This window comes from Homarus americanus, unplaced genomic scaffold (genome assembly GCF_018991925.1).
Source record: "Homarus americanus isolate GMGI-L3 unplaced genomic scaffold, GMGI_Hamer_2.0 scaffold4060, whole genome shotgun sequence".
NCBI lineage: Eukaryota > Metazoa > Arthropoda > Malacostraca > Decapoda > Nephropidae > Homarus > Homarus americanus.
In genome coordinates this window covers 7,522,622-7,537,086 of record NW_024746161.1, presented here as the reverse complement: position 1 = coordinate 7,537,086, position 14,465 = coordinate 7,522,622, and the positions used below count along the sequence as shown (strand labels likewise).

The 14,465-nt window shown below is 41.7% G+C and overlaps 1 protein-coding gene across 1 annotated transcript in view; it reads left to right on the top strand.

The window, feature by feature from the left end:
* Positions 1-12,998, top strand: part of LOC121879038 — a 119,439-nt gene extending 106,441 nt beyond the window's left edge. The window contains exon 3 of the mRNA XM_042385520.1: positions 10,119-12,998. Within this exon, the coding sequence (XP_042241454.1) occupies positions 10,119-11,288 (1,170 nt within the window). The 3' untranslated portion in view covers positions 11,289-12,998. The remainder of the gene's footprint in view (positions 1-10,118) is intronic.
* The last annotated feature ends 1,467 nt before the right edge of the window (positions 12,999-14,465 follow it).

Here is a 14,465-nt window from a genome sequence, read left to right as displayed (position 1 = left end):
CTTCCTCCTACACATACGTCTCTTGCAAATTCCTCCTACATACACACCTACTTAGCATAACGCCAACGCGACGCTACGACAGATTTGCCGTCGCTCGTCCATAAAATTGAGTGTGATAATAACCCGGAAAGTGAAGAGACTGGTCGTGCCTGGAGGAGTTGCGACACATTTACGAGGTGTGACGTTGCATGAGGAGCTCAGGTGTCAGTGACAGTGAGAAACTTCACACTTACTGTTTATCCACTCCTGCTGCAGGGCCAGAGTCAGTTTTATTTGATAAATAGTAATATATCAGATTTTGCTGTCACCACCCATGAAGGTGATAGGTGAAAATAGGTCCCATTGGCACGACTTTGGGTTAAAAACAATGACGACCAAGAATTAGTTCCAAGCTACGTCAGTGTGGGACAGGCAGCAACAGTCCACTTTCATGATGCCAACCGCTGCTCTGCTTGTTCGAGAATCACTTACTTGCCAGTCTGCTGTCTTACCACCGGCTTAATGGGGTCATCTGCCAAGAACAACTAAGGTGCTGTGGCTTACCCCAAGAACTCCTGTCGCCCCGAGACTTGTGGGAGGCAGGATGGTCTCACATTTGCCGTAAACTCATAAAAATGGTCCTGTCCACTACTCGTAGTGATAGATTTTAAATATAGCCAATGAACACCAAATATGTTAATGTAAAGCAATACAGCCTCCCTTCAGTAGACAAATCTTACCATCGTACCCTGACTACTCCCACACCTCCACCCCGCCATCTCCTCCTCACTCATAACTCGACACTCATCCTGAACACTCTTTCGGACCCTTGTTTTGCAACTCTTAGTACTCGGCTACGTGTGTGCCTCTCATTGCTTAGTCGCGGAAGTGATGGGAGTTTCTGTGGGATAGCGTGACCGCGTGCCAAGATTTCCATATCATGTCATGGCCTCTTGTCAGGACAAAGAACACTGGGATCGTGCACTTCTCCTCCAAACCCCGTTCTTCAGAATTCGTACATCTCAACAATTCAGGAGTCCGGGGTGGGGGAGGGGGAACCTTCACACTAGACCTCACTGATCTCTACAGGAATCGTCCTTAGTGCCACAGGCAAGTTGTTCTCTCGTGCATTCACACATTTAGTGCCTCAGAGTTCCAACTCACTGTAGGCAGATCCACGAGGTGCCAGCTTGACATTATTGTCTTGCCTGCTAGCTGAAGGGGAGGCGCACCTTTCCAAGCGAGTTTTTCTCGCGTTTCCGACCTCTGACCCCGCCAGGACTGCCCCGTGTCTCCTGTCGCTGCCAGCGTCGAGGAGGACCAAGTATGGAAATCAGTAATCATTATTGTGCGTTGAGACGGGTTTTACAAGAGTACAAACTTATATCTATTAAAAGGAAGCTGTTTGCAAGATGTCTGAGTTCACTTGGGTAAATTTAGTCAGTATATTATCCAATAATGAGATAAATGGAGTGACACGTCTGTCTAAGCCGGAGAATATAGAAGGACCATAAAAAATACTTTATCACGACAAAAAGACAAATTAGTTTCACTTTGCTGAGAGCGATAGTGGAGGATTATACGCCGGATAGGAATACTGTATTAGTGAAGTGTGCAAGTTACAGAGGACTCCGATGACGGCACCGGAGTAAACCTACGAGTAGGTGGGGGATATTAAAGAGGTATGGCAGTGATTTCAGGGAAGTACAGTAGTGATACTATGGAGTTATCAAAGGATTTTAGTGAAATGTGACAAAAATTAGTAAAGACTGGGGTTAGAGGAGGCAGTGTTGGAGACCTAGTTTTCGAGCGTTGGCCATGATGTCGGTCAGTCCTCCCTCCACCCCCCCCCCTCCACCCTCTACTGCTACCAATTTCGTCTCACCACCATTACTAACCTCCATCATCACCACCACTAACTTGCACCACTCCACTAAACTTCATCATCCCACCAACCCCCCCCTCCACCATCACCAACCCCCCTCTACCAACCTCCACCCCCCATCAACCTCCACCACTATCACCAATATCCATCACTACCAACCTCCACCATAACCACCACTAACCCTTCACTACCACCAACCTCTACTGCCACCACTAACCCTCCACCATCACCACCAGTCACCACTAACCCTCCACCATCACCAGTCACCACTAACCCTCCACCATCACCACCAGTCACCACTAACCCTCCACCATCACCAACCTCTACCACCACTAACCCCTACTACCACCACCACCACCATCATGACTCGTCATTGCAGTTCACATTAAATAATATGTATTTTGGCAGAAACCGTTCACACCGGGAGAGTCGAGTCACGCCGAGTCGAGTCGAGTCATATATACGGCCGGATCCATTTTTTCGTCAGTTATCGAGAGTCAGTTGTGGTATGAACAGCATCATCATGCAGCTGCAGGATTTAATAAATTTAGTTCGGGAGCGTCCTGCTCTCTATACTTCCTGAAGTTTTCAGTTGCCATCCTAAAGAAATTGTAGAATTTGTCTGGATGGTTCACCAAGTCTGAGAATGAATGACTAAAGGCACCAAAATCTGGTCTTTTGGTGTTGACTTCATGTTTCCACATTCGGTTTCTCCTCCTCCTTCGGTGCCAAACCCACAATAGAGCATATAGTTCAGCGAGAGAATGTGTCCATACTGCTCGAAATCAGGCTGAGAAACTTGACACTTTTTGACTCTTTCGATGTGAACGGGAATGAGTCAATATGATTCGAACCAATGACTAATGACTCGACTCGACTCGTTTGGTGTAAATGCAACCTAACTCCCACTACCACCAACCTCCACCATCACCACCACTAACCCCTTACTACCAACAACCTCCACCACCACCACCAACACCACCTACCTCCACCATCACCACCACCAACCTCCACCACACGTCACCTCAGTATGGACAGCCACCTGGCGGAGTAAGGAGGAGTCGCACAGGAAATATCACAAGAGAATAAATGTGGACAATAGGGTCATGTATTTAAATAATATTTTCTTTATTTTCAAAAAATTTTGAGACATACGTGAAGGACAAAGGTTCATGAGCGAAGGTGACAGAGAAATGCGGTGAATAAAATACATCATAAAAAAATATAAAAATAACAGCAGAAAGTTCTTTTAGTAGACATTGATCAAAGTCTAATGATTATGGACATGAAAGCTATACATCGAAGTTTATTAAATAGTAAATAAGTCACGTGTAAACTTATAGTTCCGCTTTGGGGAATGGTGAAGGCTACTGGAAAATACAAACCAGCGGACTCCTGCAAAAGATGTGTCATCCTATAAGCACCCAGCCCGAGGCTCCTGCCTCTTCAGGGCCTTATTTAGCAGCCAACTGGTGAAGGTCGCTTCATGGAGGAGGGGGGTATTGTGTTCTCTCAGGCCATACTGCTCCCATGTCATTTCTCTTACATCCTACAATCATTCCTTCACCCACTACACCCGTATCTAAATCACATTTCCCATACTTAAATCGTTCATATCCCAACTCCTCACCACAGAGTGGGGAACTTTTTACGCTTCTACAGTATAGATAAATAATGTGAACGGCAGACCCCAGCTGCCCCGCCACCCATCGTCCCTACCGATCCTCTCCGTTGCTGCGCCACAACTGGCGGAAAAGGTTGTCATCCCAAATACTATGCACCTATTCCTTTATTTAGTCGCAGCTGCAACGCAGCAACTGGAGATGTTCTTGGTCACATCAACTGAAGGCAGAGATCACTGAAGACAACCTACTGTCTATCATTTGTCGTAGTTACGTCGCAAATGCTGCCTTGTAATACCAGCAGTCAAGAAACTGCTATGTCGTATACTGAATGACACGAAAGAAAAATTATTGTGTTCGGAACAGCACCAGCTACTCAAGTACTTCTTCTGTCACTGCTGGTAGACAACCCTCCGCATTTGTACAAGGAAATGCGCAATCTTTAAACTTCCAGCTGGTCCAGTAAAACCACTGTAAGTAAATTTACATTTATATCAATAACTCGCGCTGTATAATCCTCACACCTCCAGACAATACTCATTAGCATCTAACATGACCTTCTTTTATCAAACAACCTCTCCTGTGGTACTTTACTCCACTCAACCACTAGTAGCATTCTTCATTGGTTTTCAATAAAACATACAAGTGATATTGCAGTTATATCAGCATACACTTCAAGCAATGCACATCAACATTAAAAACAATTCCTCGCGAGAATTTTACTATCAACTGTGAAATAAAAACTAGTTCTTGCCTGTAGTAAAGTCTAACCGTACCCTGTGGAGCGTAAAGTATTCGTTGTTTATCGCTTGCCCGCCGATAAACGAAACGCAACGAATACCGTTGACGTCCAGGCGGCTCTGCTGGCGCCCACAAGCATGTTAGTGAACGAGGAGCGGGGTAGAGGGATTGTTGTTTATTTCAGTTTTCGTATAAACTTCCAACCAAGTTATTCTAACAACAGTAAATACCTTTAATATAATCTAACAGGGCAAGGACTTTAAATCTAAACTCATTGGATTTTGTTTAGTTTGTTTTTGTCCGTGTACTCCTACTTACATATGCTCTGCTAAGCGAACCCATTATACCGTATATGTAATAATAAACATATTCAGACAATGACTTTTTCCGCAATACCTCGAGCACCATGGACGGTGTCAAAACAATTTTAAGGAAGGATCTCACCTCTTAAATATGTTGAGCAAAATCCGTGAAGAACGGTGTAAATGAAATGTACAGCCACACAAAATAGTTGCCCAAATAAGTCTGAATGTCATATCTAGAATTAATGTTCTTTAAATACTCTGTAAATATTCATGAAAAAAAACACTTGTGTAAAAAAACATGAGTCGGATACAATTCAAAGGAAGATAGCAATAAAATATTAAAGAAATATATAAATAAAAAAATTTATACAGATAATATACGCCACAGCCTCATATTTGTTCGTTTCCGTAGTATTAAAGATTAGTTGTAAAAAATCCCGTAAGAAATTGAATCGGACACAGTCGAGTGAGGGAATTAACTCCGCCTCCCCTCCCATAAACGTTACATGTAACCATAAAAAGGTAATTTCTGAGTTGGGTATAACCGACTTCTAGTTATAGATCAAATCCGTATGGGCAGTAAAATTGAAGATGCTATTTTTTTAAATTGTGTATACATAAACAGCCAATATATTCCCATAAATTAAGAGAAATGCTGGCAGTATATCAAACGCCACGCGTCGTTTTGGGCTAATAAGAATGGGTTAATCGAATCTTGGATAATGGGATGACGGTGGACGAGACCACGCCTCCCTCCTGTACCATGATGGTGATGCTCTCAACCTAAACTCCTAAAGTCAGTCGAGTGGTAGTAGGGGTAGGTGTCCTGGTATTAATGCCCCCGCCAGTGTAAGGCAATAATAGGGTATCCCAAGGCTGGCGTCTAAAGTTAAAAGTAACATGACCTATTGGCCAAAGAAGCGTGTCTGTCATGTAAAGCAGTGTACCCACTCATGCAAAGCAGCGTAGCCAGTCTTCCAAGTTGGAATAAACGACCTATCTGTACCGACATGGTAGAGTTACAAGATGTCTTGTCCTGAGAAGCTGCGTAACATTCCATGGTCACTCTGGCCCCCACCCGCTCATACTGCCATAGTCGTGCCCTTATTTGGTCAACAGCTTTACTTGGCATTCTTACGGTGGGCTCGTGCCTCCACTTGTATGCTGTTTGGTCGTGTGATTACTGATATCCAGGTGAGTGGACTTACTAATAGAGATGGTTGGTGTGTGTTATAGAAGCTTAATACTGTATTCTGGTTATGGTCGTAGCTTATCTCTGTTCCATCCTCAATGTATACCCAGTAACCGTATTCACTGGCGACATAACTGATAACGTTTTGCAGTCTACATCTGAGGTAATACAGTGCAGGTGTAAAAATAATATAGAAAGTGGGCACTACGTCCTGCGTAAAAGAAGTGATTTCCGTAGACGGCAAAAGGTCTGACGAGACAAATCTTTGTTCTATAATCCTCTCTGGGAACAGTAATGTTAATGTAATATCGCTCAACATTATACATATGATCTTACGACAGTGTTTGCTAAAGGTACAAACGACCGGGGGATTTTCAAGTAATGTTTTTGCAGTTGTGGCCTTCTTAACGTCACAATTATTGTGTGAACAGACAAATATATGATACAACATAACGATCACTTTCATTTTTATACGGAATATAACACTGAGGTGTCTACATAATGGGGTGTCACACAAGGAAGTCATGCAAACTGCTCTAGCATGACCACAACGCCCATAAGAGGTGTCTGTTGAGACTTTTATACCACACCCTTACTGCGTTCGTGTTCTGGTTGGCTTCCTGGATCCAAAATCTTTTCCCAGGATGGACTATAACTCAACAAAGATAAATTCTTGAGTTTTATTAATTGTGACTAAACATATTCAAGTAATCTCTAAAGAAACCACACTGAAATCATATTTTAGAATTCGTTTGTGAAATATATATACAGCCCTCCTCAGTATTTTGGACCCTCGCTCACCCCCACTAATTATTTCCCCACGTGTTACATTCACAAGATGACCCAAAATGTTATGGCGGGCGACCGTACAGCTACTCTCACCTCTAGGTTACTTACGCTTGTTAGATCTGCCTCGTATTTACTGGCCATTTAGGAACTGCTTGTATCACTGGAGCATGAGTCTCTTCAGTATGGCAACACCTCACATACTGTACAATACGACTCTTTAAAGGTGACTGACCTGAATTAGCACCTGCGTTATGAAGTCACGCAGTTATGTGTACACACCTTTTTGTTTATATAACAAAACATACCCGCTGCCCACACCCTGCACAATTCATGCTTTCGGAGAACACATTCGCCACTACTTCTCTTTTCGCTAATTAGTATATACGGTATATCAAGACAAATGACACCACAGCCTTGAAAAAGTAATTTATATAACAATACCTAGCGATAAGGTAAACAGACGCCAGCCAGCACAAGATGGGGTGCAGCAAACTGACGAAGCATAAAAGCGTTGAGAGGAAGAGAGACAGTGAAGTGCATAATCGCCATGCCGGGTGCACCCTGACAATGACAAGACTGTGTAATGAATATAGGAGCTCTATGATACAGACACAGCATAGCGAGTTGCTAGGAATATGGGCAGTGGTTCACTAAGATGAAGGAAATGAACAACATAATAAATAAAATAATGAAAAATAATGACTACTTACTGAAGCCATCTTATACAAATTCGTATCAGTTTTAAGGAGGCACGAGAAGAGAGGAGCTTTGAAGATACATGAGAGTAAAGTGTTAAGACAAGGAAGCAGTCTAACTAGCTGGCTGGTCGGAGTGTGGGTCAGCGCTCGGAGATTCGCACTTCTCCCTTGTTCACCGCCAACTTACACTAGTGAATCTCTCCATGCTTTTGTCAGTTCCAAAACCACTCGGCCTTTTTTTTTAATATTGGAATCACTTGATAATAAGATGTAATTGTATGTAATTATTATTCCAAACGTCAAGTACTCCCCCGGGTCAACGATGATGAGTTGCCACCCAGTCATTACCTTTTTAATTGGTAAATAAGAATTCAGTAACAATGAACAGTTGCACTTTCATATGTTTCCAAATATTCTAGTGAGAACTAGCATAGGAGGATCCTACTCCGCATCAAACCCTCTTGGTTGGTGAAGTACCGGTCATAAGGAAGTACATACTTGGTACCAGAGGCCGCCGTGTCTGGTATTTGGGTTGAGTGATCTTCCCGGTCGGGGGCGCGGATCAATAAAAAAAAGTGGTCGAATCTGTGCTTATAATGACATGGTTTTCAGACTCTTGTTGCTAGGTGTCACGGATCATTTTGTAAATACAATTTAAATTCTAACCAGCACTCGATGCTCAAATTACCAAAGGAAAGGGGTGCTAAAGCGTACGGTCTAACCTAACCTTTCGTCAGATGTTTATTGGATATTATGTGATGCGTTTGTATTTTCTATTTTTTTTCCTGATATTAAAGTAGCCCAAGTATTTAGTTACAATATAAATTTCCCGTACAGACCAAACATACCCTCAAGTGGCCCCGGATTTAGTAATGGTGTTTCTTTTAAGATAAGCCCCGCCGCATTGAGTCGCCGTGTCAACTTATGTGACCCGCAAGAGACTGTAAAATTCGCGTCACGTACGTGGTGAGATTCTTGCACATATTACTGGACAAAGCGTCTTCTTAAGTGTATAGTGGGATTTTAAAGCCCGGATATTATTATCACCCTAAGCAATATTGGACGTAACATTGATGTTTAGATCTTGGGGAGAAAGTGCTTGATGACAGGTGGGTCAGTGTAGCTGTCCTCGCTTGCGGGGCTGTACCATTATGGTGGAGGCTGTTCATCGTCCCCTTACTGGCGTTGCAAAGTAGTTGTTCATACATACTTCTCCCGCCAAACTCCTACTTAACCGCGTCTTCTCCCGCCTACTAAAGACAGTCTCACGATGTCAACAAACTATTCCAGGTTACTGTTACTTATCATTGATATCTCTGTCATGTACAGTTATTTTATATCGAGAAAGGGTGAGGATTCTGAAAAGGTCGGTCACGGAAACTAACAAAAATAGTTGTTCTAGTGTATTTTGGGATGTTTCAAGCGAATCTCGCCTTCACTTCCATCGCAAATAAGCCATTACGGAGATTTAACTCCCAATTACCAACAACAGTGGTTGCACAAAGTGGACTGGGGTACAAACACGCAAAAAAAAATGACGAAACTAAACCTAACGAAATCTCCAAACCAGAAAAGCCAAAAGGTCCTAGCCAGGGGGTGACCCCCGTTGTGTAAAAAACTTACCTTAATTAACAGATGCTAGAAGATTGTTGTATTCGGCTGGCACGAAGCACCACAATCGTTCGACGGTATATTTTGCATATGAAAGCCTGTAGCACTTCACAGAGGTTGGCAGAATACAGTGAACCTTAAAAATATAAATGACAGCGGCTTCGTTTTCAAGTACACGATGAATCATTTGCCAAGCCGAGAAAGAACACCAATGCACAGAGAAACCATTTTGCTACTGGCCAACTGTCAACAAAAATTCACCGAGACTCACGGTGATCGGTGGAGCATACTCGTGTGAGTCAGTGTAAACAGTGTCTCCTGTCAAATGTAAGTTCCTGTGTGAAATCGATAAGTCCAAAATACACAAAAATATAAATTTGCGACGGAAACGTAATTTTTTTTCTCTATCTCCGTAATTAAATATAAATATTTCGTTCCGTGGTCGACCTTTTCCGAATCTTCAACCCATGATGACACAATTTTTCATAGAAATGCCATTGTAATTATTTTTAAAGCACGTTTATAAGTGCTTTAAACAATTTGTATACTTTGGTCATCCTGATTACTAGAGAAGCCTAATAGTGCTATATGCTACGTACAGATAAATCCGCTTCTCTTTGTTCTGGAATTGCATATCAATTCGTATTGTATAATTACAATGTCAAAATACAAAATTCGTGTGCATACCTGTAATTTCTGTAAACAAGAAATATCGCCAAATCCTGGTCACAATAGATTGTTTAAAATTATACACAGTATCTGTCAGCTGCATATACTGTATATTTTAAATATAGCGTCACCGTACATTAGTGTTCAGAACGAAAAAAAAATGCAACGCCACGTGTTTTGGAATATTCTTGAGGTAAGAGAATAGCTATCTTCTACAGAGAAATTTTCTAAGGTTGCTGTAGTTAACCAGGACCCCTGTTTTAGAGTATTATCCAGTATTTATTAGTGATCAAAAACTTTGTTAATATATGTGCATAGTATATTTTAAGGTGCGTATAAATGGAAGACGGGGAGGGTTGGTAGGGGAATAAGAATGGTTTCCATTGTGTGACATTTAACTGCCGAGATTTTCATTCATATATCACAAATACTAGCATCTTTTTATTTTCACTTTAAGTCAATTAAGTACTGCACTGTATAAACTTTTTACATACTTTATTTTGAAGAAAAAATTCAAATTTGAGCACAGCTCTCTAGATAATGTATCTCGTCACAAAATATATAATCATGCACCAAAGTTCATTGAAGTTTGGAAGCCTATATCTAACGTGTGATCTTGTATTTCAGAACCTGCTGTTGCTGCACCTTCAGCGGGAACGAGATGACCACCTACGCACCATTCAGTCTCAGCTTTTGCTGTTCGAGTCACAGCTGCGGCGGCGACAGAAAGAAGTGGAGGTGTTGCTTCAGCAGAAAGATGCCACTATCCGTCAGCAGCAGCACATCATCGTCTCTCTGTCCCGGGCTCTCAACGCCAACCAGAAGGTGCGACAAGTGGCTGAAAACTCGAACCAAAATGCAAAGGAACAAGGGAACAAGGCTCCTGGCAAGTCTAAAGAAACCCAGAACGGCGAGGACACACTTAACAAAGACGAAAAGACTTCAAGCTTGCTGATCACATCAACGAAGAGTGACCCGGAAAGCCTCAACGATAGTGACAGCGCCATTATGCTTGAAGACAATTTTGATTCTCTCGTGTTGATACCAATGGGGAAGGGAGAAGTTAAAGTTGTGAGGAGTGTATCAGATGCTGTAGAGGTGGCCAATAGGTCATCTTGCTCTGCAACCATGCCTGCTGTTAATGCAATGACAGCTTCAGGCAACAGTTCATTACTTAAGCCTGGGTTTACCTCTGGTACTGGGCCGGGCTCTCTTTCGACGTCCCCTTCTTGTTCCAGTGAGGAAAGTGACGACAGTCCAGCGTGCACTCTTACCAAAGGCCGAGCGGAGTTATTAAGAACAGTTTATAGCTTAGAAGAGGAAGAAATATGTCACACACATCAAGGACATGACTCCTTACTGGAGGATACCGTTTCACTGACACCCTCCCTCACTCCTTCAGTGACACCCTCCTTGCAGTCTATCCTCAAAGTTACCTCACACTACGACTCAGATGCTACGCTGAGTGATGGAGAGAGTGAGGAGGAAGAGGATATTGTTCGCCACCTTGATGATTCAGCCAGTGACAGAAGGCGGCTATTGGGATCTTACGAAAAACTTAATACTCTTGGTGCGACTCCAATCAAAGTCAAGGCAGAGGAGGAGATCCAGGTGACGTACAACCGCGTCATGAGCAACCACAGATCTGTCACCAAACCCAAAGATGTCAAATACAGGCGCATCAACAAAGCCAAGTCAAGGTCGCTGGAAGAGCTAAGAGGAAAGCTTAAATACTGGACTGATCGAGGGGGCAAGCAGTCACTCTCTGTAGACCTGGACAACCACTCTTATGCTTGAGTGACGAGTAGTGTGAAGCCCACCGGGATCTTGAAGGCAGAGTACAAGGACAACGCTCCTGGGGGATCAGTGAACAGTAAATCTGATCTACTCAGGGGACACATGAGAGGGCATCAGTGCTGTGGTAAAGCACGTACTGACGTTTAAAGGACACTCTTTATAATCCATGTGTTGAAACACTTCTAATACATTCGTATATGTATATAAAAAAATACGTTAGAAAATTGTTGTCCTCAATTTGTTTTAAACGATGACTTTTTACATTCTCTTCTAAACACAAGCCACCGAGGCATTATGTTAATATTTATATCTCCCATCAAAGTTACCTACACATGAACTTATCCTGTGACCCAGTGTATGGTGTGTAGTGGCTAGGCCCTTTATCCACAGTATCAATGACGCCCACGTTACCAAATCAATTGCAGTAGTGTTGAGAGGACGTCTACTATCCTGCCTCAGAATGCCACTGTACATTGGTCTATGAGAGGAGTAGCTCTGATTGAGTGTGGTGTTATACTTCACTCAGAAAAGTAGTGACCTTTGGCACTCATCTCAGCCATCCATTAATGTGAATCATTAAAAGTGGAGAATTTTGAACATGGACAGAAGCGATAATCTCGACTTTTTTCGGATAAAATTTAAACCCAGTAGATATTTTTGTAGTTTCATAGAAATCGGGTGATTTTAGCAACAGTTATGTCTGTCACAGGAACTTTATACGTACATTGTATAAAGTCTTGACCTGAGTTCTGGAATCGGCGAGCCAACTAGAAAGACGCCGAAGCCACCCTCTGCCTCAACTAGTCTCAATGTTTAGTGGACAACAAGACATTCCGCTTCAAGCTGTGTCTTAGACGCATCCTTAGCCGAGTTGGTCTTCGCAATACATTTACCCTCTTCTAACACTTTTGTGAATAACTTCATTTTCCTCATCCAAAAATGGAATTGTATAAACTTTGCCACAACTTTGTTGGGACCAAACTCCGTTAAGTTGATTTAGGTAACTGCCGAAACACTTTTAAAGTACGTCCCCGGCGGGGGCTCTGACAGGAGCCCAGTGGCCTGTGGGACCAGTGACCACTAGACAATCACTCTCACCACCATGTCCCCCTACACTCCTCATGTTTATACTTCAGTAGTGGGTCCTTTTTCCTGCTCTCATCGACACCCACCAGACATGATCAGAATTTAGCCATGAAACTATTGTCAGAGTTGTACTCAGATTTAAATTCTTTGAATTTAGCAATGAAATAAATGATTAAATACTGTTGTTTTTGCCAGGGCAACAACCATTTCATTGACTTTAGTTGCTCCACCATTTTTTCAATATATAATATATATACTGTACTGTATAAATCAAAACAAATGTGGGTAGAAAGCTTGCATTTCTAGACAGGAATACTTGCCCTACAGCTTTAGAAATAAGTTCAGCTCAGTCATGAGAGCAGACTAGGTATCAACCACTAGCTCATCAGTTCCTCATTTCCAAATACTGTACTCCTTCACTATCTCCTTCGTCTACCACCCTTTACGCCTCCTCGTTACCTTCGTCTTTATCATCATCTGCTGAGGTTGCTGAAGCTTTAAATGTATTTTTAATCATACATGGAAAGTGTAATATGTTCCTGTGAATTTCCATACTTGTGTATGTAATGTATATACAGTATTTGATAATTGTGATATGTAATGTAATTAAAGATAATGATAATTCACAGTTGTATTACTTCAAACACCAACAATCACTCAGCCACCACCACCACAAAACTATACCCATACCAGAATAAAGTCATAAAATAAAATTCCACAGAACCTGAAATAACTAAACTGGGTATTGGACTTAAAAAGAGACAAATTGGTAAGACTGAGGATGAACAGAACCAACGTTGATATACGTTCACTATAATTACTTGACCACTATGACAGCACTAATAAATCTAGTAAGTACAGTATACTGTACTTAATTTGTGACTATTGTCAAGTTGGTCAAGGAATTATGGTAGTGCGCAAAGGTTCCTGTTCATCCCCAGTTATTCTATCCACAGACAAACAAACTGTTGTTAACTAGCAAATTGAACATAAGCAAAAGATAATTACTTTACTGTATGGGAAATGGAGTCTTCCTCATCTAAAAGTAGCTATAAGTAAACTTTCACAATCTAGAAACCAAAGATGAAACATCAAAAGAACAAAAACAAACCTACACCTGGGATATGAAGTAGCATGAGGAAAACAAATATTGTATGAAATCTACAAAATTGACATTGTTGACAGAAAACCGTGTCTTCTTCAATCTTCTGACACAGAAAAGGAAAATGAAATAGAAGAGTTTGGATGAAGTTAAAGCAGAAAGGAGACCAATTCCATCTAAGGCCAAAATGGTGTGAGCACAACTGTAATTCTACAAAAAGAATTTGTCTTTATAACCTGAAGAAACTAAGAAACAGGATTAAAGACTCCTATTTGTCCCAAAGTCCCAAACCCATGGAGAAAGCATCTACATTATTCTATAAACACTGCCTTGAGGGATAGGTGCAACAAAAAAAGGCTTTCCAATTATCTTTATTGTAAAATTATCTTCCAAAAGATTAATCTGCAGAAAATGAATCCAAGTACAGTCTCTCCTCGACTTACTACAACCCGGACATATGACGGCCATGGTCGTATAAAATATTTTTCACATTACGTATTTTCGAGTCCTGACGTTTGTGATTGCGCTGTGTACTTTAAAAATTTTTGTTTGTAATTCCCTTTAAAATGGCTGGCAAGCTTAAAAGTGAGAGTTCTCGTGGTGCTGAGAAGAAAAAGAGACCCATTTTAGAATTTCTATGTATTATTTTCACCTTTTTGACTTACGACCAATTCGACTTATGACCTGGTCATCAGGACAGAACCCCGTCGTAAGTCAAGGAGAGACTGTACTCATCATCTAATATCCATCCATCAGATGGCATGCCTTACATCTTGACAAAGCGTCAAGTCGATAGTTTGACTCAAACTATCGACCATATGCTTCTGTTTGATGTTCCTACAATGTGTGTTGCAGTGATGGAAGAGGAAGAGCTTAAATACAGGAAACACATTACTCGAAACTTTCCACTGGGCAATGACCTACAGGCCCCATTTTTATAGATATCATCAGATACCTGTATGCTGATCATTGAGAACATAATAAACCTC